This window comes from Accipiter gentilis, chromosome 4 (genome assembly GCF_929443795.1).
Source record: "Accipiter gentilis chromosome 4, bAccGen1.1, whole genome shotgun sequence".
In the NCBI taxonomy this organism is placed as follows: Eukaryota; Metazoa; Chordata; class Aves; order Accipitriformes; family Accipitridae; genus Astur; species Astur gentilis.
In genome coordinates this window covers 2,879,645-2,905,149 of record NC_064883.1, presented here as the reverse complement: position 1 = coordinate 2,905,149, position 25,505 = coordinate 2,879,645, and the positions used below count along the sequence as shown (strand labels likewise).

The 25,505-nt window shown below is 39.1% G+C and overlaps 2 protein-coding genes across 8 annotated transcripts in view; one reads left to right on the top strand and one right to left on the bottom strand.

Moving 5' to 3' along the window:
• The window catches only part of AZI2 (5-azacytidine induced 2), a 1,028,525-nt gene that overhangs the window by 490,514 nt on the left and 512,506 nt on the right, over positions 1-25,505 (bottom strand). The gene's annotated exons all lie outside the window — the stretch shown is intronic.
• The window catches only part of RBMS3 (RNA binding motif single stranded interacting protein 3), a 457,623-nt gene that overhangs the window by 106,869 nt on the left and 325,249 nt on the right, over positions 1-25,505 (top strand). For all 4 annotated transcript variants that reach the window (XM_049799280.1, XM_049799279.1, XM_049799282.1 and 1 more), the window contains exon 3: positions 18,698-18,756. In XM_049799280.1, coding sequence (XP_049655237.1) covers positions 18,698-18,756 — 59 coding nt within the window. The remainder of the gene's footprint in view (positions 1-18,697; positions 18,757-25,505) is intronic.

The window sequence follows — 25,505 nt, the reverse complement described above, 5'->3', positions numbered from 1 at the left end:
GGCCAACTTTGGTGGCAAAGCTATTGAATATTATCAGCACAAGAACAAAAATGCCATTGTATTCAGCTGCTAGACTTTCCCATACCGTTCCAAACAAGCATCGACAAGAGCTCTGTGCTATGCAGCATGCAATGTCTTTCATTCCAAGTATTTGGTAACTTCCCAGAATTATTTGTGTGACAAGCGCTGCTGCTAGATTAGTGTTAAAAACTTGAAAAGTCTTTAATTTTTTTAAAAGACGTTCACTAGAGAAGGAATTTCTTAGAATTTTTGCAACTATGTCAGAGGTTTAATGTCTGCCTTGTTACAAAACAGAGACAGGAAAGATGGAATGTTTTCAGCCTAATTTTAAAAGATGTTGATCTGGCAGAGGTCTGAAAAGGTTTTTTCTTTCTTTGGGCATGTATTTTCTGTGTCCCCATTATGAGGTCTAGGGAAAGTGGACACCTCTGGATTCTGGTTCTCTTAGAAAGTACCTAGCCACAGCTCTGGGGGCACCCCCAAATATAATAATGAAGGTAACAGAAACATGGAAATACAGGTCCTATTCTGAAATAAACTCTCTTCCAACAGACACCCAGCCTCATATAAGTTTCATGGAAGCACAGCAGTCTGTTCAAATAGCAGTTATTGCAGGATCACAGCCATATTATTGTTTCAGTGTAATACAGGTAATAAGTGCAGCATTTATGGCTATTACTGCCTGGTGATCACATAAAAAAAAGAAAACAGACATGCTTTCCTTACTTCAGCTTCCCAGTTCAGCATTTCCTTACACTCCTGGGGTTATAATCCAATTATGAAACTTCAATTATTTTCTGTAATTCACTGATTCAAGAAGAACATTAGCTTTTTAGCTTCTTTATAGTAGGGAACTAGTAATTAAAAGGGATAAAATAATTCACAGATTCATAGAATTTAAGATCCAGAAGAGACTAAGGGATGATCTACCATTATTTTCTGTTTGATTCAGGTCCTTAAATTTCCCTTACTTGCTCCTGGACTAAATATAGCAAATTATCTTCATGTAAAGAGTATGTTCCAGAAAAGCACCCACTCTGTACCTGAAGATATGAATACAATAGCAAACCTAGCTCTGTTGCTAACAGTTTGTTCCTGTTAACCATGTTCCCTGGTCAGAATTTCTGACCCACTTCCAAATCAACTTTCTGGTGTTGATTTTTACCTGTTGGTTCTTGGTGTAATCAGATTAAGGACCTTTCAGATTCTCTCCCTCTTCCTCTGTCCTCCTCCCTCCGTCCTCGTCCCAGATGTACTCTACACACTATAATCAAGTCACTTTTCAGACTTTTTTCTTTAATAATCAAAATAGATAGAGCTGTTCAAGTCTCTGATTATAAGACAGTTTTCTCCAGCTTTTGGATAATTTCATCAAGGACTGCATGGGTCATTTAAATGTTTTTAAAACTAATTTTTAGTGGTTAGAAATAATTTATTTTCAAGTTTATGGAGATCTGTTATTAGGTATAGTTTATGTAGCCATATTTGTTTGTATGGGTCCTTAAGTGGATGAAATGTGTCACTGGACCATCTATGTTCCTAAGCAGGATGATGCTCAAAAACTGCCTTGGTGTCCCAGCAGGAGTTCACAGTGGACTGGTACAGGCACTATGTCGGAAGCAGAAGCTCATCTCTCCACCTCTGACATTTTGATTACCTTTTATTGTAAATCAGGTATCTGTCCATCCTTGGCTTTGAGTAATAAAAACCCACAGAATGAGAAAACTGCAGCACCCTTGATGCTTTATTTTTAAAAGTAAGGAATTTGGATTTAAGCCATATCTAACTTAATTTTGTAGAACTTAATTTCTCTACTCATCTTTAATATTTCTTGTCCCCTCTGCTTTACTTAAATCAACACCAAATTTAGGATTGTCAATTTAAATGGAGTATGGCTATGAAGTTTTTTTAATTACTCTACAATTATTTAGCACAAATATTTCAATATAAAATTTATTAAGTGCCTTATGAGCTGCATAACAAATTAGTTCCTATCACATGTACGAACATATAGCCAGTTCAAGGAGCTGAAGGATTCACATAGGGCAATCTCTTGACTCTCAGAATAAAATGAACTCAAAGCAATTGCTTCTAAATGGAAAGGAAAACTGGTGGCTATGGTGGAACAAAATGGAACATGACCAAGTCATTGGCGGGTTTTAAATCAAAGCAGGGCAGTATACTCGTGCCATGATTTTGGTTATTGCCTAAAGTAAGAATTGGACTAAAGACATGATTGCAGGTCTTACAGATGTGGGAGACAGGCTGTAATGATACAGCTATTAAACACTATCAGCACTTTTAGGACTTTTAGTTGTTTCATCTCTATTTTCTACGAGTGGTAAGAAAAACCTGGCTCTGCTGTAACATGGATTTGCAATTGTTAGTTCTTGTTAGGTTCCTGCATTTGTTTATTGGTTCTTATTATGCTTAGATATAAGGAAACAAGAATTTGTCTTAATCACAAGACCGCATTGCTTGTTCCTGCTGTGTCCCTGCCATGCTGTTCCTATGGTACGTTGGGGACATGGGGGTGCTGTTAGGTGTGTGCTAGCAGCTGAATAGCCCACAGGTGCTGGGTAAGTATAGCTCTACCAGCCGGCATACGAGGTGTTTTAGGGTGAGAAAGAGGTGGGTCAGAGTGGCAAGAAGAGTGACCAAAATACATTGCAACTTCTCGGATGAGGATGTCTGTCAGTACAGTTTAGCATGTACTGAGCCAACTATGTGGAACAGACTTAAATTCCTTGCCTTCCCTCTTTCTCTTTTCCATTGCCCCTCCCACTTTCTTCCCTAATGCAATCCTCCTCTGGAGAGGGATGTTTCTGCACAGTAGTCAGGCTCAACATTTGCTTAGTAGGTGCTGGTTAGCAGTGCAAGGGTATTGATGAGAAAGCTTGTGTTAAATCTCCCTTTGGAGGCTGCCCTAGAATTGTTAGAACTCACGTACGTGTGGCATTTTAATCTCTCCGCAAAGACTTCTGGAAGGGATTTTTAAAAAACTGTGCCACTAGTTAGTAGCTGTCACCAGAGTGTGAGGCATGCTCTCTGTGGAGAATTTAGCAGCCCTCCATTGCACCTGGAGTTGAAATGTCGCCAAGTAAATACATCTCTATATTTTCAGACTGCCAAGTCACAGCAGCACCGTTTAGGACTCAGGATGTTGAGCCCTCAAGAGGGATCTCAGCACTCTCAGCAGATTCCCAGAGCTGGGCACTTTTTTCAGCCAGGGGACCTGCTGCGGCAGGCCGTCTGCTGGGGACATCGAGGCGAGTTCGACAATGCTGAGGGCTCGTGGGATTCAGGCCGTGTGCCAGCAGTAAAGTGCTCGTCGCCTCGTAATGAGGTAGCCCTCCAGTCCTGCTATCAGGAGGTCTGCAGCTGGTCTGCTTAATGGTATTTAGTAACAGTATGTGTAGTAAAGCATGCTCTCCTATTACACAGAAATCCACTAATGCTGGCATCAGGAGTGGCTGGTAATTCAATCACACCCACAAAAATGATATTAACATAACATTATAGAGCTGTGTAGACTAGCAAAAGACAGGAAATTATGGAGTTCAGCTTGAAACTTTATCCTTAACTCACCCATATTGTGCCGAAGTATTTGGAAATTTCCACAGAGTGTGTGATTTTATGGAACCTACAGCAGGGTGGATTGTCCTGTTTGTCTGCAGAGGATTTCCTCAGCTAACATCAGCCAGCATTAGTGAGAATTATATAAAGAAATCCTGGCACAATTTACAGAGCATAGCTGGACAATGTGAGCTTTAAATATGAATTTCTTGGCTGGGGCAGTTTACCCACCCCAGCATTTCTGAAGTGCTGTATCAGGCATTAGCTGCGTTGACTTTTTTCCAGACCAAGTTGCAGTTCAGTAGCTAAGTCCCTCTCCCAGTTGCAGAACTAATTTTTAGGGTTGTTTTTTTTCTGTTCAACAGTCACTAAAAAGATCTTGGTTTTTTTTTTAAGTTTACCTTTTGATTTAAATACAGTGCCCCTATTTATTTCAGGTAAATTCACTGGAACTAAGTTGAATTATTCTAAAAAAAAAAAAAAAAAAAAAAAAGGCAAGTTCTCTACCCATCTTTGGGCCTTATTTATATTTTTCCTCATTTTTGGTCCTGCTGAAACTAGTAATGCAACTCAGTAAGCAAGATTAACTTCATCACAAAAATCCATTGTTGGAAATGGAAGAAAAGGTGTTGACTACCCCATCTTCTTCCTCGTGGCTTCCAGTCCTCCATTGTACCTTCCTGTACCAGCAGGGACAAGGGGAGGTTCTAGCAAGGACCCTGTGGGTCAAGGTGGAGGCAGAGAGTACAGGGACACTGTACAATTTACAGTGTATCCACAAGATGTTTATAGAGAAGGCTTAAGTTGTTTTGTGAGCACAGTAGTTTTATTTTACTCATTGGCATCAGAGCCACCAAGAGTTAATGGGAGAATTGTCTGTTACTCCAAGCATGGGACTTCACTACAATCAAACATGAGACTGCAGATCTCCCAGAGATGGTGAAGCCAGCAGATACACTGCTTGTAAAGCAGCTAAAACAGCAAAAGGTGCAGCACACGGATATTTTCTCACGTCTTCAGGCAGGTTTTGCAGGCTGTGGTGAAATGCATTCTGCCCTTGGGTACCCTGATAGCAGTGCCCAAGAAAAAACAACATGAGCTCAAGTCACATCTGATTTACAGTTCATTTCCACATGGCTCTGGGAGAAAGGGAACTACATGATGGTTGTTACCTGGGGCAGATTGAAAAATTTTAATCTAGTGCAGTGCAAGTAAAGAGTGACAGAAACCAGCAAGAATTATTTTACTCTCATAATAGCTCATTTGGAGATTTTTTTTATGGTATTTTCTGGAGATGATGAGTTCTTGGTATGGTTAAGCTCTGAGGTTGTTCTGATTTTTCCCCCTGTGCACTTTCTGTGCTAAGGAGCTGGGAAGGAGTGCCACCGTGTCTGTCTCTGTGGTGAACAGGATGGTCATTAATGACCATGCATAGAACAGTAGGATGGCAGTATCCTAGGGGAAATCAATTTTCTGCAGAGAGCTGGGCTTGTAAAGAGTAGAAAATTTCCACTGAAGAGGAGGGGGAGAAGGGGAGACAAAATTGGCAGAGCAGGGATTAAAAAATACAGAGGCTTCAAAAGTGAGGGAAGACACAAAAGGCTTTCTGTTCAAGGTGGAGTCTCCCCCCCTCCCCCCATCAAAATTGAACAGGTCTTGAACATGCTAATCTTAGAAATGGGAGGGATAATGGCCTTCTGGAGAAGCTCTGGGATGGGGGACATGGGAAGGTTTGGGAGAAGACTGCCTGGCGTTTAGACAAATGGTGGTTCTTTTTTAAAGTGTGCTTTTCTTTTAGACAGAGAACAATTCAGAAACATGCAGAACTGAATCAGTGCTGTGCATTTAACTTCCTGAAGGAACATATATATTGCAGATACTTCTGGGTTTTAGAGCCGTGCAGTGATACCTGGGACTAGGTTAAAGCTAGCTGAGGTAGCTCCATGCTTTCCTGCAGAATTGTTGTGACTGTGGCATGGATGGGTCCTTGTGTTCCTCACTGTGTGTGGGTGTAGTTGGGAATTCAGACTAGGGTCGTTTTCTTCTGCCATTCTCCACTCTTACACATTTGTGTCTCTTCTCTGAATCACAGAGTTTCACTGTGGCACTGAGTGTCTCTCTCAGCTTTGGGTGGCCCAGTGGCTATGAAAGTCCTCCCCCACACGGTAATGGTTTGCTTCCCTCTTTTCTGCTGATTTCCTGCTGCTTAAACCTTGCTGCTCCAACCTTGCAGCTCCCTTGCAGGCAGGCTGGAGAAAGCTTGTTTTCCCTAGGATGCTGTCATTTTACTCTCACAACAGATTTTGAAAAAACTATTTCACAGGGGAAATAAGGGAACTAAACTGTAACTGGTGTTAAATATCGTCATTCAGATAACAGATCTAATAAGAGTAAATTTGCTTAGACTTTGTAAATATGTTTGTATGTTTATGTATCTTAAAAATGTAAGCAGACATAAATCTTTACTTCTTAAACAAGAGGGTGATTCTTTTCTGACTCTGCTCAATATTAAAGGCAAAACCAGAGATAAGATAACATTCCCATAAACATGGAAGCTTGAACAAAGGAGCTGTTGTCCTGAGAATGTGGGAATCAAAAAGAAACTGAAGTCTGGACTTAGGAAATTGTCTTACAAAATGGAATGTTGCACGAAGAGTAACATTTAATGGCTTTCAGAAATTGCAGAACAGGGCAAATCCATAGGTCTTTCTCTTGATCCTAGTGGTCTCTGGAGCAAGCCCAAAGAAAGCGAAGAGCAGAGGCATATGGGAAATGAATAGCTGGAGCAGACCTTTTCTTTTGTTTTGGCTTCTTATTCATGATGTTGGTCTTTTGAGAACTTCCTCTCTTGGACAGCAGAAAGGGAAAGGGTTGGAAACTCCCATAGTCTGAGTAAGTGGGAGGAAAGGGTACAAATGCTGTTGGTGAATAAGATGTTTGAGGAATACGTAAATGCATGGCCTGATACTGTAAGTGCTTGGTTTATGAGAGTTGGCCATTGGGTGCACTCAGGACTGTCCAGGGTATGAATTCAGTTGTTCATAGTTGTAAATATTTGCAGACTATAGGTCTGTTTCTTGTAGAACATGTCTTTGACTCCATGAAGACTGACTGTGTCCTTTTCACATTGGTTTTGTGCTTTCACTGCTTCTGGTGGCATGTCCAAAAAGAAGTCAGCTTGCCACTAGAGGTGATCATTGTAAATTTTGTGTTGTTAATTTTTAAACCCAGCACATTTGGCAGATTATATTTTGGCTGCTGGAATATAATTTATCTGTATAGGATATACTTGCCATTTATGTGTATGATAGCAGTAGTAAAGTGAGGGGTGTCAGCACTGGGTTTTTCATAAATCTTTAAATCCAGCTCTTTTTATAAAGTGGGAATATAACATGGGGTGAATTTGTTCATTGTTATTATTATTTTTTTTTTTTTTTTTTTTTTTTTTTTTTTTTTTGCAAGCTTGTTTTCTGGGACTCAAAACATGCAACCGGCGAGCAGTGTTTTTTTCCTAGCTGAGGATGTTCACTAATATTTGATGAAGATGTTGCCCTTGGTGTTGCCAACCCTTAGAAGTTTGTGAGGCTCACAATATTTGTTTCTTGAATCCTTAGATCCTGAGGCATGTGCTAAGATGGGAATCTCAGCTTTCAATTTTAAAAAAAATGTAGGTTTCTCTCCTTCATGGCTGTAAAGAGAGATGTGAAAATACAACCTGAGTCTATCACAAAGGCTCAATATATATAAGCAAAGTAAAAGGATCTCTCAAATGTATTTATTTCTTAGTTATTTTTTAATACCAAAAATTAATTTCATAACTTTTTTGGTGTCTTAGAGAGCAACAGGAATTGTCAGTGCTATACCCCTTGGCCACTTAGAGGAAAAACTGAGTTTATCCCAGTGAAGCACAGTTCTCTCTCTCTCTCTTAGTATGCCCAATACTCAGAATGAGGTCTTAGTTTTTCCACGTATATCTTCATATAGTTTGAGGATTGTATCTTATTTAGTTTATCTGAAGGCACCTGAAGCCAGTAAAATACAGAAATCTTTTCTTGAGGGCTCCCAAGCAACTGAAGCTAATTTGCTTCCAAATCCAGTGTTACTGATCAGATTTCAAGATGTGCTCACTATGTTTTCCAGTGAGTCTTTTGTTCCTGGGGTAAAATTTCTTAGCAGAAACATAAAATATTTAAATTTTTGCTCTTTCTTCCAGGTCTGCCTGTGTATATTTCAGAAATGATGGGCTACATAGCATGTCTTTTTCATAGCTCTCCATCCAGGGTTCTGCCTGGCAGGACCAACCAAGTGTCTTTTTAAGGACAGAAGACACTGAGTATATAAAGAGTATATTTATTTAGTGAATCCCATGGCTTATCTAACTCCTTCCTAGTCCACGCTGACTGTTTCTGGGTGCAAGCTGAACCACAGCAGAGCGCAGCAACTGCCAATGTTGGCTTTTCTCCTGCAGGAGACTCATGGCCAAGGTGCCCAGTGAGCACAGCTGGCACAAAGCCTGAGTGAGGAGTTTTTGGTTGATTAAGATTTTGTTTGGTTTAGGCTTGGAAGTGCTCACTGATGAGCAGACAGCTACAAGACATGCTAATTATGACCTATTCCCTGCTCCTTGATGTTATCTTAAAGTGTAACTTCAGTGCTTTAAGACAGAAAATGATAAGGCAGTTGCTCCATTGGTGTAAATCAGGGCAGCCCATTGGACCCAGAAGCAGGGCACCACATTTCTGGAAACCAAGGGCCTGATCCAAAGTGCAGTTTTTAATAAGCTCTCCCTCGCCAAAGATATTTGCCAGTCTGACACAGTGAGGCTAATACGTTCAATTATGTCCATCTTTCTTTGGAAAATAAAGAATGAAGGATTATTGATGTAATAGACAAGGGCTCTAAAGTAAGTATCTTTTAAAACCTGTAAATGTGCTTTTGTAACAGGTGGACTCTTCATTTCATGCTGTATTTACTTGCAGGTTTTTGAAGCATTTTGAAAACATGGAAAAAATAACCCATGATTCATAAATTATGTATCTATATTGCATGCTGGGCAGGTTCACCTAGTTTGAATTTTATTGTTGACAAAGCTATCACTTAAGGTTTTGGAGAATACCTGCTTTGGGACCCTGGCCTAGGAGTTGTGGTGAGTTACCAGCAAGAACAGATTTTGTCCTCTTAAAACTAATTACCATAGTAGTTATAGGCCTTGCACTGAGGAAGGCAAAGCACTCACTGACTGGAAACATGCACTTGCATGTCTTGTGTAAGTCTGTTTACTGTATTGGGGCTGTAGGGAGGACTTTCCACACCAAGCAAGCACATTAATTTATGAGCCTACAAACATACTTTAACCTTGAGAAAAGTGGATCGTCCTGTTTCAGTTCAACGGGGCTTCTTACATGCCTGAAGTTGTACATGTGCATGAGTATTTAAAAATATTGTGGACAAATAGCTTATCGAATCCATTTTCACACCCTGTTCTGAGGCTTTCTTTATGTTAGAGTTGCCCAAATAAATGGACTAAAAAATCCTTGCTTTTAAAAATATATTTGGTGGAGTTAAATAAAATTCAGAGAAACCCAAAACGAGAGGTATTCTGTCCCAGTCCCAAGCAAGCAGTGTGAACTTTTGTCCATTTAATTTTAAAAATCCAACTCCATGCTCTTGTTGTTTCTCCTTGAAAATTTCAGGCAGAGAAAAATTTTCTTCTCTGCACCACTTTTGTCAAAGTTTGGCCTTTGGAAAATGAATACAACTGTGACATTCCAGCCCTGGAAATAAAAGGATTAAAATTAATATATTGAAGAAAAAGAAGCAATTTTGTGATGTAGCTCCTGAAATATGTATTTTGCAATGTAAAAATCCTGAGAAACAATTCCTTCCCAAACTACATTGTTTCCAAAGACATCCGAAGTACCTGGATTTTTCTAATTTGTAAATAATGAAATGGGAGCTTTGTGAACTCAAGAAGTCTCACTCACACATTTGTTTCAAATGGCCTCTGTGTGAACTCTATAAAATGCTTTAGCTTTAAATTATCAGTTTGAGTTCACAGTCCCTGGTGGTAGCTGAAGTTCTTGCCTTTTCCTTTTATTCCTTTTCTTTTTAATTCCTTTTCATTTCTTGGCTATTATTGGAGAGGAACCATCTGATTGAGACATATATATGTGTGTATATATATATTTTACAATATGTTGCAGTCATTGAATTCTTTTTAAGAGTAAATTGTTTCAGTGACATGTCAGAAAATCTGCCCAAACTGAACACTCAGAGTTCCCTTGAATAATGAGGCTATTGTTAAATGATTGAATACTTTAGAGATTAATATCATGGTATGCTGGCATGCTGGTTCATACCAACTGTAGTTTAACAATGAATCCTCCATAAGTAAGCAAGACTGTGAATAAGAAATTGGATACAAGACAGCACAGCATGCAAGAACATACAAAGTAAATAAATTCTACACACAGGAATGATCTGTTGGGGGGCTTTATTTCCACAATATCTGAAATAACTGAACTGTTGGATAGAGAAGATTCTTCAAGTTTGAAGATCTGCTTAATTTTTCTTCCAAAGCTGATGAGCAATATCTTTATAGTAGAAAAGGTTTTGGATTTTTTTTTTTTTTTATCTCCCCCACCTCTAAAAAAAAAATAATTAGGGTATGCTACAATAAACCACATCTCATTCTGTGAACGGTTTCAGAACCCTAAGCTGTCTTCCCAGTAATGCATCCTGTCATTATACAGAAAATTTAGTGACACTGCTAAGTGTCTGCCAACAAAAGTTGCATTTTATTTTTTTAAGACATCTGAATTCTTGCAAATATGGAATAATTAGTAGTTGAAGATTTAATGATGGCCCAGAAGAAGGACTGAAGTATTCTGCATGAAATCATAGTTATTAATTTGTGCATGAATTTCGTTTTCCATTCTTAATTTAGCAACTGAAGAATATTTTGCTAATTAATTATTAACACTGGTTATTTGTCATGGCAGAACTGTGAGGGAAAAACATAGCTTTCTATCAAAGCAAAAATATAAATGTCAGAATTTTAATTTAAATGTGATATATAATAATGTAATCATGTTTTAAATAGTCTTAAATAGCTTCAATATTCAAACATACAGATATAATATGAATAGAATATATAGCACTAATTCAGAATGAACAAGGTTTAGAGTAAAACTGCAGCTAAGAGCCAAGTGTCTTACTTGCAACAAACTGGGGAAACCCACTGTAAAATGTTGGGCTTTTATGGGGAGTGCCACTTTAGTAAGTGGCATTTTATTCTGTCTTGGGTATCAAGAGTGTGACAAATCTGTAGCTTTATTATAAGCATAGGATGTGTGAATAGGATTTGAGCTTGTACCTACTGAAGGCAATGAAAAAACTGCCTTTGATTTCTTCAAGTGTTGAATCAAGCCACTTAATTTCATTTATATTCAGAAAAAAAAAATCTTTTTTTTTTTAATTTTATTTTATTTTGGTAAGGAAAGGAACAAGGCTACAGGAAAATTTACCTTTGAAGTACTGAAGTGATATACTTCTTACAGGTCTGAAAGTTCAAGTTCTTTCTTGTTCCAAAAATTTAGTATCTGTTTAAATTTCTTCAACTGCTGTTTTACCTGACTTAATTTCCCAAGTACTGCAAACAATTACAATAAGTATCAAGAGCCTGTACACTTTCACATGGGACTATTTTTCCAGGGGTGAATGTGCATATAATGTTTAAGTATATGAATGCAGATTAGTTTGACTAGGAAATATGACTCTCTCTTTCTTGGTAAATACCTGTGTTGTCTTGTAAATACATTTTTACTTGAATGTGAGATGCCTCTATCGTTGTAGTGAAGGCAAGATGCATTCTTGTGCTTTAGCAGCAGTAGATTTTAGGAACACGGAAAGCTAGCATTTTAACATTAGAGGGATATTTTGGTTGTAGGTGTTTCTACACACATTTTAATAGGTTTATTTACACTATTCTCTGCCCTAGGTTGTTGAAATTTTACAAGAAGCAAACATCACTAAAATTACCAAGTTTTCTATATTCTTCAATAAAAGAGCACCAAAGGTGCTAACACACGTGCTCTAGGGCTATATTAGAGCCCTGTGATTTGGGCAAAATGGTGCTTGCATCTTGTCCTGAAAAGCAGGATTTCTGAATATGAACTGTAAATGCAATGTAAAGTAAATGCCATGATCCATAATTTGAAATAGTCTTCTAGGTTCTTTCCTCCTAACATGGAGCTGTTATTCAAGAGAATGGTATGATATTGGTTTTATTTGTCTAAAGCAATAATAGTGTTCATAGACATGTGCATATAGTTATTTTGTGGTTTTTTGTAGCTTTTTTTTCTCTCATACTTCTGAAAAGTATATTTTCAGTGGACATGGGGTGATATTGAAAAATGGGCCCATGTATGAGTCAAATCACTACACCCTCAGTAGTAAATATCTGTACCAGAAGATATTATTTAATATGCATACATTCTTTCAGTGGTTCATCAGCTTACAGTCTCTTGAAGATGCACTTCTCATATTCATTACTCTTCTTAAAACTGGGCTCCTAGTTGCATTGTTAGGAACAGAAATATATTGTCTGAGTTTCAAAATTGCTGAGCGACACCTGTCCTTACAGAATTCGGTAGTAATGACTCGGGAGCCCTTCTGAAAGTCAGGACTCTTTTAGATGTACAACCAATGGATTTAAGAGGCCCCTCCTGTTTTCTGTGGTGCTTTTGAAATTCTTGGACAACTAGTTACCTTAAGTTGCTGTCCTAACTTATATTTAGTGAAGGAATGATTTTTTGTAAACTTGACAGCCAAACTGAAGTAAGTAGAGAAGACGGAGCAGCCAAATGTTAAACTCTTAAAGAAGTATGGTCTTGTTAGTCCAGTACACTGTAGGTTCCCTGCAACTACCTCCTCCTGTTTATTCCAAAGTCATGCACTGGTCTGTGAAAATAAAAGGTGCTCTGAATGGCATGAATTTTGTTACTGTATTTTTGTGTGAATAAAATAGTTAAGACTAAACTTTTCCTTCTTTTAATTGAAAAGATATACAGAGAAAAGCAACAAAGCAGCTCAATCTTTGTTAATGGATAGAATGATAATGTGTTGTATTTTTGAGAAAAAGTACAAGCATTGAAAATGTCATGCAGTAGATGAAATGCCCAGAAATGATCATGCAAATCAGAATTTTCTTTCTGAGTGAAATTCCCTTTTGTATGTATTTGGATGTCTTAAATTCACGTGGCAGTGTATAATAGGAATAACATCTCTCTGAGAAACCCCACAGCAGTTCCATCTGTACTTTAGTCCTTCATAATGTGGGCTTTTTTTTCCCTCCACAAATCCATGGTTTTCCTAATAGAGTCTGCTTTAAACAAAATAAACGCAGTTATGCTATTTATATATTAATTCACAAGAATGAAAAAGCCTCGGAGTTGCTTATCTAAATCCAATTACTGCTGGTCAAATTCATCCCAGTACAAAAGTTCCCAAGATAAAAGCATATATTACCTACATGCCCAGAAATGCAGACTGTTTTCAGTTGGGTGAATTGTGCTCTGAGCAATGCGTGAGGCCTTGAGTGAACCCTAATGCTGGGGATGTAATTATTAAGCTCTGAATTCAGAAATTATGTGATAACTCCATTGGTTTAACTAAGCAAGGAAGAATTCTGTACACCGGTTACTTGGGTTTAAATTACAAGTTTCACATTAATTTAGAGCATACAAGCAGTAACCAGAATTGGGCAGAAGCTGTGTTTGGTACATGCTTAAGCACCTACTGCCTTGTAGATGAGGATGGCAGCCTGTGCGTAGCACTGAGTCAGGCGAGCGGCGAGAGACTTGGCCTGTCCAGTCTGATGGCCGTTTTGCATTACAGGACTAGCCACCGCCAGCCCAAAGGCTGGCTTGGACGACAGACTAAGACATGTCTATCCCAGAGGCTTTTGTTTTCAGTAGTGTCATGGAAAAGCTGAAAAGTTTGAGTGGCCCCAACCAGTCTGGCCTCCCAGGAGATCCCTCCTTTGACCCCGCAGCTCTCAGTGGCAGCTGTCCCCCCAGCAGGCTTCCCACCTTGGCGTATTGCCTGCCAGCGGTGGGGCGGGTGGCATCTTGTTCCTCTGCCCTTGGCTAGTCCCCAGCTGAATCTCACTTGCCTGCTGACCCTGGGTCTCCCTCTTGCCTTCCCTGCACCCCCAGCTTCCTGCAGGCAGAAGCAGAAATGGCTCAAATCCTTTGTGTGCCGCAAGACAGCAAATTCCTCTCGGTTTGGGATCAGCATGGGCAGCGGGTAAGGTTCCCGCATCTTGCAAGTGGTATCACTTGCAGCTGAAGTGCTTCCTTCAGGAACTATCTCCATTTTAACAGCAGTTATCAAATAACTTCCCAGGAACGACCGGGTCGAGCTTTGTCTGCAGTGTAAGTGCTGATCGACTGCCTGCCTGCAAGCTCTTGAAATGATCTATTGATACTGCAACTTTGATGTACGTTAAGTGCTTATTCTGTATTCCTTGCATCTTTGCTGAGTCTGCTGAGTAGTCAGAAAATGTGGGGTGCTTTGGGATGGGGCTCTTGAGAGTGGTTTTTGACATAGCTCCATAGACGGGACTGAGCAGGGAGATTGTTTCTCTGTGCACAGCACTGTGGGGTCTTCCCTTAGTCCTACCCTCCACGTGACACTGGGTGCATTACCACCGTTTATAAGTGAAGTTTTTTTAAGTGACCTTTGTAATTTTAATAGTGGATATCAGATGACTTGAACAGTTTCACCCCAACCGATATATACAAGAGAAGGTAGAAATGTTTATGTTTGTAAGAAGGTATTTCCGCCCCCAAATTAATGTTCTCTTGGAACGTAAGAATGGCTGGGCTGGGTCAGACAGGAATTTGTTTCAGCAGCTGTGGAGGCCCCTGATGTTAAAACAAGGGGAACATGCAATGATACTACTCTGGTATCCTCTCCCGGTTTCTGGCAGTATGTGACTTCCAGGGCCACAAATGTGTCTTTGCTTTTAATTTCATGACAAATTTTCCATCCTAAAAGCTGTCTGATGGCTCTGATGCACTCTGTGGGGCATCAGCACAGGCTGTGTCAATGAATTCCCCAAGTAACTCTCCGTTCTGGGGAAGTACCACCTTCTGCAATTTTTAAACCTTATAATTTTCTTGGCAGTCCTTATGTATTATGAGAAACAATGAAGACAACTAGTCACCATCTCACTGCTTAGTTCCCTCTTTAATGAGCTGAAGTTCTAGTCTGTGTCATTGCCCCTGACCTGGAAGCTCTTTCAAATATCTGACCACCTGGTTTTAAATGAAAATTATTGCATAGGAAAACATTAAAAGCATAATTGAATATAAGGGATTAAAATGATTTTTAAAAAAGCATGTAACAATTTTATTTGTGCTTACTATGCATTTAGAGAACATTTTGGGAAGAATGTAATGAAAAACAACATGTTGTATGCCTGGAAATCTTTTGAATAGTGATTTCAGTTCAGATGTTCAGTAGACACATTCTTGAGGTAGCCATCTCACAGATTCATTCTGTCTATTCCCTTGGATACTGTGATGCAGTAGGTTATCCTTAATGATACAGTCATTATGTTGAAGGGTTGGTAATATGGCATTGAGGTGAACTCAATTCTACAATTATCTTTTTCTGACCGGAATTTTTGATTCAAAATCTTTGAAAGACTACCTCCATGCACTGTAACTCAGGAGGAAATTAAACAGTGCTCATGTTTTCTCACAACAAGCAAACTATACTTGGTATTTTTTACATTATTAATATCAATAGTTTGTAGAACAGAGGTGTGCAAGCTGTTGAATTTTATAGTAGTTTCCATTTAAATATAAGAAAACAAGAGGCCAGGTCTTGTGATGCACTTTATCCTTATTTCTGTGGGTGTTCCCATTGAAGAATACATTTTTGGTACTTCTGGGTGAATCAGATCACAATTAAAGGTCACACAGACAGAAAGCCAAACAACTTTGGAGAGGAGACATAACTTAATACCAGTGCCCACACATGCAAGAAAGAAATATGACTGCAAGAAAGAAATATGACTACATTTGTAGGAACAAAATACCTTCCTGATTTCATGCAGCACACAAACTAACATTCTTCATTAGAACTGATGTTCTGATTACTGTAAAATAATTACTTGAAATATTTAGGAAAACAGTGTCCAAATTAATTCCAATTACTTTCTTGTGGTAGTGCTCAAGGTTTATAGCAGTAGATTAAATCGCCTGCATATGGCTAATTGCCTATAACAGTGTTTGTTATCGTGGTGCCTCTTACTACTCTGATGTCTGTTTTTGCAAATGTGAAGGTGTGCACGTAACTTTATGTGCGGGAGGAAACCTCTTCTGAACTGAATTACTTCTGTGAGTAAAATCTCTAGTGTAACTAAGTGTTTGCAGGATCACAGTATGTAGCAAATAACTCTGGGAAATCTGTAATAAAAGCAGTGGAACCACAAATGCCTGTCGCTGCTGGCAAGAAATGTTAACTTTTAGCTCTCACATGACTTGGATGAAACAACATATCAATTCATTAGGAGTGGCTGGACTGAAATGGAGGCTGGGTGTTAGTTTTTGTTGGCGGAAGTTTAGGTAGGGGTTGTGTTTTATTTGAGGTTGTTGTGGGTTAGCCGCTGATTTTTGTTGGATTCTTTTTCCATATATCTGTCAGAGGCCCTTTGCTGTACAAGATAGGCATGTTTTTGCATGCTTTTCATTAATTTGATTTTAAATCTAAATAAATCAAATAAATGAAGATGCACCATGTGGGCCAAATTTCCTGCTGGGTAAGTTGGCCCACTGAACAACCATAAATCACACTGGCAGATAATTTGGCTTTGCCTTCTTAAGATATGTGCTCTAATGTCTTTGAGGCCAAAGTCAACTTCAGGTATTACCATGAAGAATTATAAAATTAAGTGGAACATAAGTGAGTATAAAGGCCCCAATTCTGGAAACACCTCATGTTAGAAAAGCATGGTTAACATTAAATCTGCTATGTATGTGTTTGGTGTGGAGCCATCTATGGCAAAATAGACCCACAACTACCTGTCCATGTACGCATCATGGTGGAGCATACAATGGATTACACCTGCCTTCAGAGCACAAAATCCTGCCTGCCTACTGAGCCAGCCAAAAAAGGGGGGTGTGTGGAGGGGAGGAAGGCTTGTACGATTTTTTTGGTTCCTAAAAGATGGCTGAATTGGGGCTCAACTTAGATTGCATAAACTGTTAATGCCTTCAGGTCAGTTTGCCCTCCTCCTGACTGGTTTCAGTCTGAAATAAACCAAAGCAAAACATGTTTTTCCACTCCAAAATGAAAGTCAAATGGAAACAAATGCTTTTGTGGGTTCTTCTGGAAGGGAAAAACAGTGAAATGGAAAGTCTCACTTTGCATCAGTCATGAAAACAGAGTAAAGAGAGATGGAGAGACAGTGGCCTGTATCTAAAGCTAAGTGGTTACACGTCACTCACAGTGTGGAAACTTCAGCTGCAAACTTTGTCAGGCACGAAATTGCCTCAAATCTGTGCTGGTACCAAAGAGTATGTTCAGACAGGCTGCTCCCAGTCTTTCTTGTTGGCACTGCTCCCCCTTCATGAGATATTTAAGTGTTTGCTGGGTCCCAGAGTGAAGCCCAAAGGTCCCTTTTGCTTGTGAGTGATGGTATCATTCCCTCTTTGGTTCCCTGTCTGTTTGTTGGGTTTTTTTTTCCCCTGGTTTACTGGGTATGTTTATAGACTGGTAGGTCAGAGAAGAGCATGGCCTTGAATATGTAGTACAGTGCTGTAGCTGCCCTTAGACTCCTTTTCTGTACAGTAGGAGACTTGGGTTTCCTCCTGAGGCAGAGAAGGGAATTACAGCAAGGTCTTCCACATCCTGGTTTCTGGACTTCCAAGTAGAAGTCAGTAACACCAAATTTATATTGCTGTTAATGAAGATTAAAAATTGGTCTGCCATACATTTCAGTAGTTTATAATTGATGAACAGTTGGTACATGGGTGTTGCTTTGCCATTAGAAGATACAATTTTATTATAATCTTTTATAGTAATACATCCTTCATTGGCGGTGAAAGTTGCGTTCCATGGAAAAGTCTTCCAAATGAAAGCCCATCTATCAGAGTGTCACTAATGCTTTTTTAAAAAATCTGGGAAAGGACATTTTAGAGGAAGTTCTCTTCATTGAAGCAGAGACCAAGACATATCAGTGACTTGAGGAATAAAATTATTTTCCTTATTCTCCTGAAGTCTTATATTAATTCATAAATGCCACCATCTGTGATCTCTTACCAGGGTTTTGTGATACTTACTATTAAGTCTGCATTTTTAATCTTAACCTCTGTGAGGTAAAGACAGATACCTATTTTATGGTCTAGTTGCTTAATGCAACAAGTTGTAGCTGCCCAAATTCCCTCTTCACCACATTAAGTCTATCGAATTGCAATGCAGTGCCATGCTATCTATGGGAGGCAATATAAGTTCACATAAGTATTAACACTCATCTTGGAAAGAGCTAGGAGATGCACATAAACCTCAAAACTTCTGTTTATCCAAAACAGAAGTTTAGAGTGTATGTACGCAGGCATGGATGAACACAGGAGCACAGTTTTGTGTGCATACTTGTAAAAAAATGACCATAATTCCTGCATTTCTGTTAATCCTGGAGGAAACTGGTCCATCTCTATTAAAACAAACCTTGTTTGGCAGCTAAAAATAAAAAAAATATTTTTAAGCAAACCTAATTAAATTAACCAAAGAAACATCTTTACTGGTGCTGATTTCTTAAAATCCCTGCTATAATTGGCATTTATGCTGGCAGTGCAGCACTGTGACCAGAGACGGACAGGATGTGGCAAATAATCAGTGCTTCTCAGGTGGACTCTAAAGGTGTTGGTTGAACTGCAGTGGCAGAAGGAACCTCTCCAGGAGTATCAGGCAAAGATTTTTCAAGAGCACTAGATCTCTTCCTAGTGTATGTGTTATATGTGTGCAAAAATAACTACGTGTGTTATTAAAATATAATAACACATATTTCTGGTTTTTGTTTTCTCTATAGGTATGGGAAAATTGTATCCACAAAGGCAATTCTTGACAAAAACACAAATCAGTGCAAAGGTACGTGCAAAACGCCTACCCTGTGAGTTCATTGTCTCTTTGAATGATTGACTGGTGGCTTGACTGCCAAGGCTTTGGCTCCAACTGTGCAATCAACATAATGTACAGTATATTACAAACATATTTAATAATGCCAAAGCTTTGAGTTGTGTTTCCAGTAACATTGCTCATTAATTTTTTTCATTAACAAACAAAATGAAAATCACAAATCAGAACAAGTATCAAATTGCTTCAGCAGAAAAGTAAATTACCTTCTAACCACATAGTGCTATCTGATTTGAATGATATCATCAGTGATGCAAATTGATTTCCTATATAAAAATGAGAAACCTTTGGGAAAAGATTCCCAAGCAAAACCTGGTTTATTTTTCCTATTTTTGTGAAGTCTTGGCCTATGTTATTGGAAGAAGAAAGTATTCTTTATGACACAAATAGATCCACGAGTTGCAATACCAAGATGTAAAAATGATTCCTCTCCCAGTTTTATGTTCTTAATTTTTCTGCTAATGTACGAAAACACTTTTTTTAGTGATTTATAGCATGTTTCATGTGTGTATGTATAGCTTTATTTGCCTAGATAAATATTGACTAACATGTCTAGTAGTATCTCAGGGCTAGAATTGTTATTCATTTACCAGTCTAAAGAGCCGTCAAGTGTAGGGGGGAGAAGCTCTGCTTTAAAATGACTCTGTAACTTTACAGTAGTGATATACAGAATCCTTTTGGAGTAATAAGATCTACTAAAGTGGGTTCTTCTGATAAGAAGCACATTCTGGACAGCATTTCTATATGAGCTAGTAAAAAAAAAAGTATTGCAGTACAGGAATATCTCATGCGTGGCCAGATGGGGTGGGGAGAGAAGACGAAAAGGAAGACAGGAAGACATTTGGGGAAATTACAAGATGGGTCAAAATCCTGCCAGCTGTACCAATGGTGTTCTTGCAGTTTGTAGAATTGTGTCCCTTTACCAATTGCCTGCCACAACAGCATTCATTAGCCACTCAAGAGAAAAGTAGACTGGAAGACTGCAGTTCTAGTCTTGGAAAACTCCACCAACCTGATCAGTCACGGGCCATCCTCAGAAGCAGCCCTGTGCGTTTGCTTTTGCCTGGATGTGCTTTTCCTTGGAGCACTGTTCCGGCAGACTTCTGATAACGTTGCTCTGTCTGCATTTCTTTGAATATTACATCAGGAACAAAATCTGGTTGGTTTGGTTGTTTTTGTGGTTGTTGGTTTTTGGTTTTTGTTTTGTTTTGATTGTATTATGAAGGCATACCCTCATACCTGGCTGGGCCAGGTGCAGAAAGCCGTGGCAGGGTGGCCGGGGCGGCACAGCGGTGAGTGCTGCAGCTTCAAAGGCAGGAGGCAATGGACGTGCCTGGCACTGGCTGTTGCATGGCCAGGAGATTTGAGTTTTAGAGGCAAGGTGCAGCATGGGGAGTTGTAGGGAGAGGGGAACTTGCAGCATGATGGGGCTACAAAGGAGCTGAGTGGATTGAATGGGCTCTGAGCTGGTTTAACAAGAAAAAAGAGTGCTGTAGTAGGATAGGAAGGGCTTTGGGGTAGGAACGCTTGGGGATAGGGCTCTGGGGCAGGAAGGAGTTGAGGCTTAGGCCTAGGAGAGCTGGAGGGGCCTGAGCTGCTGATGTGAAGGATAAGAAAGAGAGTCTGTGATTAGGTAGGTTGGAGTTACCCTGGGACCACTCTTCACTGGCTTATGCTCCAACTAAGGCCTTCCTTTAGGGACAGGGGACATGTAGGTCCTTGTCCCCCTTCCCGCTACCATAGAAGACCGAGGTGTTTTCTGCTCTCTCATGTGTCAACTCCATCCTTTTTTCATCTTTTCATCTTTTTTCTGAAATTTGTCCATCTGAAATGGCAACACAAATCAAGCTGATGGAGTTGGATTTGAACTGGGCTGTATGTTGAATAATGAGATGTAGTCCATGGGAGAGAGAAATGTATTTGTCTCCGCTGATCTCGGTTGTCTGAGGCCACTGTGTTGTCAGTGTAGATACTTTAGCTGGGTGCCTAAAGGTTGGTGGAGAGAGTCTCGGGGGAAGTGTGCTCAATGATCGTTCTTAACTTTTTGTTTTGTTTTTAAACACGTTTGACTGGTAACCACTCCACGAACATGGTGGTGGGTGATCAGAACTTCCTTCTGCTCCCATTGCCAGTGGTAAACAAGGAAAGGAATGGATCTGTTTGCGAAACACAAAATGTGAAGTGGAAAGATTGTAAAGAATATGAATGGTAGAATTTTGAGAAAGAAAAAACATCTGGGTTTGGTGTTCTTTATATTATAGTTAGCTTTAAGATTATTGTAGTGGAGGCCATATAACAGTGAGTTGGAATTTTGTAAAAGTTTGCTTTCATGCTGTTGTACTACACTGTAGGGCAGAGATATTTATTTGTGTTTTCAAAGATGGTTCTTTATGACATAAGTGGTGCTATTAAAAGATCATAAACGTAATTGGATTTATTAACAGTATGCTTCGTGGCATAAAAAGAATAGACTTGCTGCTTTAAATGCTGGGTACAATTTCCTTCCTTTTCAATAAGGCTGCCAAAAAAAAAAAAAAAAAAAGCTTCCCAGGAATCAGTGGAAGGGACCCAAAAAGATTAGGACCTGCCTTGGGGCAGGATCAGCTCTAGCCCACTGCTCAAAGGCCTCCAGCAGTGGAGATTCCTCAAGCTCCTCAGGCAATATGTGATAGCACTCCCTCTCCTCACTATAATGAAGCCTTTCCTAATGTCTAACCCAAATCTCCCTTGATGCAATTTAAGCCTATTGCTTCTTTTCTTATCCCCAGTGGACATGCAGAACAGTTTATTCCCTTCCCCTTTTCAACAAACATATATATTTGAAGACTGCTATGCCTCTGCCATAACTTTTCCTTAGAGTAAACACTGGTCCTTTCACTTTCTCCTTAAAGGCAATTTGTTTTAAGTTTCTGATTATATTGCACTTTGCTGATCTCCCTTTAGCTCACTTCTTACTTGAAGACCTTAAAGCCAGGCACAGGATATCAGATGGCCTAAATCTTACCATTTTAAATAGTGTGGAGAAGTCATTTCATTTGTCTTCTCTGTGATCACATGACTCTTCTTTGTTGCTATATCCATGCAAATAACTATGTGTATTTAAAATATAGATATATTTCTGAGGCACAGGGTGTTGCATGAAAACAACATTACTGATATATGCTAAGAGGTTCTCTGCAGCCCTTGGTTCTGTTACTCTTTCCTCCAGCACTGCTGCCAGTCAGGCATTCCTTATTGTGTGCTCTGCTCTGTCCTGTTGATTATTCCCTCCTAAGGCTAGCACTTTTCATTTGTCTGTATTGAATTTTATCCCATTTTTTTTCCCAGCTACTCCTTAATTTGCTAAGATTATTCTCAAATCTTAAGTCCTCAGAGTGCTTGCAGCACTTACCTCTTCAGTATCCTCTTCACAGTTAATAAATGATTTCTCTAATCCACTGGACAAGATAATTTGGAAAAGACTGAATAACAACAGACCTGGGGAAGGCTTTTGAGGAAGCCCTCTCAGTACACCAGGTAGCCATTGAGAACTTTTTTTAATTGGATCTGTTATTCAGTTTGGCACCTACATCACAGCAGTTTTAGCTAGATTTATTTCTCCTGTCTTCTCAAGTTATGAGAGACAACCAAGGTTTAACTAAAATATGTAGTACTTACCTATCTATAAGACTAGTTACATACTTCTCAATGGAACTACAATCTGACATCATTTATTCTTGTTATGTCCATGCTGCATGGTACTAATGTCCTCTTTCCTTTGAGGGTCTGTGAATGGATTTATATGACTACTTGCTCTAAGCTTTTTCCAGAAGTTGAAAGTCTCTCTAATACACTGCGGCCAACATTCATTCCTTTAAAAAAAAACCCCAAACAACAAAAAGCAAAAAACAGGCAATTTGTTTGCTCCTTTCCAGTCTTTTGCATCTCACTCGCCTTCCACAAAGTATGAGGTATCTTGTTAAATGAACACATCATCCCGTGATGTGTATCCAGTGCAGTAGCGTGGATTAAATTCAAGGAGATGATGGAAGAAGTTATCACATGGTTGGAGATTTCAGAGTCTCTTTCAGCATCATTTGTGTGTTAACCAAGGTATGGAGTAGAGCTGAAAATGGAAAATAGTTAATATAGCAAAGAAATTATTTCGAATATCCATGTAATAGAAGATCTGTTAAAAGAGGTTACTGCTTAGCAAGAAGTGTTAGGTTTCCTCTTGGAAAAACAAGGAAAACGCTCTGCAATGGACTTGAAGTAATTCTCTACTATTCCTCAGATTATTAAAAAGATACCCACTACATTCCTGTTGTGCTAAGGAGTAGTGTTACCTGAGGATTTCTCCCTGGTATGAATTAAGCAGTTGGGTCTAAAGTAATCATATGTGCTTCAAGGGAGTTCACTAGGGAAACCTTTTGACGTAACCTCTCATTTTCAGATTGCTCTTTGTTGGTGGCATAACAACTAAGTGAAGCAGAGGAGAAGCAACAATCACCCTGTAATAGAACAAGATATAAAACAAAATAAACACAGTCATAACAAAATGGCCAGAAATCACTGAACAAAGCAGGGAACTATCACATATGGAGAATAATGAAAAACAGACACATGATTCATTCAGATGTTCAAACACAAAAACCCTAACGAACAAGTTGGAGAGTTTTGGCTGCTTTTGCTTTTTCCCTTTCCCTCCCCTCTTTCCTTCTCCCCTTGCATTTCCCTTCTGGGCCTACTGTATTTGCTAATTTAAAAAGTAGGGGAAATGAAATAAAAGAAACTATTCAAGAGAAGCGTTAATCTGAAACGTGTAGACTCTTCTCTTTCCAGCCCTCGCCCTCCACCCTCTCCGGACTGGCTTGCCTTTGATAGACCTACGTGCTTAGAGCCGAGGGAATGAGTAATGGTTGTTTCACAGTACAGTTTCCATACCTCATAGCAATGGAATACAGAACAGTTAATCTGCCAAATACACAAGCCCGTTTCTTAGAGTATGAATTACTGTCATCTGCATCTGCCCTTGCAGACACTTTAATTGCATGCATGCAGATTTACTTCCTGGTTTAATCAGGAGCTCATATGATTTCAAGTATTTTGCTAGGACCTTAGAGGATGAGCACAGGAGAATGACTAAAAGTCCAAAATCCCACCTGTGGGAATTTTTTTAAAAAATAAAACCTATGAATCAGTGATTTGTAGGAGACAAACACTTCAACTGTGTATTCTTCATTTTATGTATATTTTTTCAAACCATATATGACTTGATTGTTGAATAGTAGTGTTTGTCTTAGGAGAGAAATGTGCCTAACATGATGAGGGGCACTATAGAGACTCTACTTATAATTTTAATATTTCATTATGACTTTTTCTTATTGAGAAATGTTAGTAATGATCTATTCATTTTTAAGATACAAAAACTGGGGATGCAAATATGCAGTCATTAGGATTGCGGTGGGTTTATGGTAAAAAAAAAATGCCATGAGGTCATCTGTGTTAACCCACCATATATCACATACAATTTTATTTCTCCACTTGCCTTGCTGTTTTTAGACCAGGACTTAAAACTTACCATGACGTATTTTATAAATTGAGAGTTTATTTGTGTAACAAAAATGAGATAACCGGAGGCTTACTATAAGTGTTGGAGGTAATTGGAATGGCATGATAAAGTGTTGCTTCATATCTCCCAAAAGGAGTCTGTCTTGCCTTTTGTCAGTGGTGCTACTCATCTGCTTAAGTTCACCAGCATCCGTAAGTACCCTAATGCATTGGAGCTTCATGAGCTGGAAGCTCCTGCTCTGGTGTTCTGATAAACAAAGCTTATAAGCATATAGTAGATATACTTCGGTGTGTATGTTAGACAAAATACTTTCATAACTTTAAATTTTAGACAGTAGGGTTTTTGCACATATTCTGTGAAGACTAAAAGTTATTTGTGATCATATGAAGTTATGCATTTTCACTTTATTAATTCTTATTCCTATTATACTTAAAATGGCACAATTTGGTTGTGACTAGCAACACGAAGCAAGTCTATGTAAAATAATAAGCTAGTGAAGAAAGAGCTAAGCTGCTGTCATGGTTTAACTCCAGCCAGCAGCTAAGCACCACACAGGCACTTGCTCACTGCCCCCCCCCCCCCCCCCCCGTGAGACGAGGGAGAGAATCGGAAAAAAGTAAAACTCGTGGGGTGAGATAAAGACACTTTAATAGGACAGAAAGGAAAGAAAAATAATGATGATGTTAACAATAATAAAATGACAATAACAATAAAAAAAAGAATTAGAATATACAAATCAAGTGATGTACAATGCAATTGCTCACCACTCGCCAACTGATGCGCAGTCAGTTCCCAAGCAATGATCCCCCCTCCAGCCCCACTCTCCCCAGTTTATATACTGGGCGTGATGTCACATGGTACGGAATATTCCTTTGGCCAGTTTGGGTCAGCTGCCCTGGCTGCATCCCCTCCCAACTTCTTGTGCCCCTCCAGCCTTCTTGCTGGCTGGGGATGAGAAGCTGAAAAATCCTTGACTTAGTATAAACATTACTTAGCAACAACTGAAAATATCAGTCTGTTATCAACATTCTTCTCATACTAAATCTAAAACATAATACTATACCAGCTACTAGGAAGAAAGTTAACTCTATCCCAGCCGAAACCAGAACAGCTACATAGAAAGCTATTTAGTTAATAAATTTTATTTATTGGG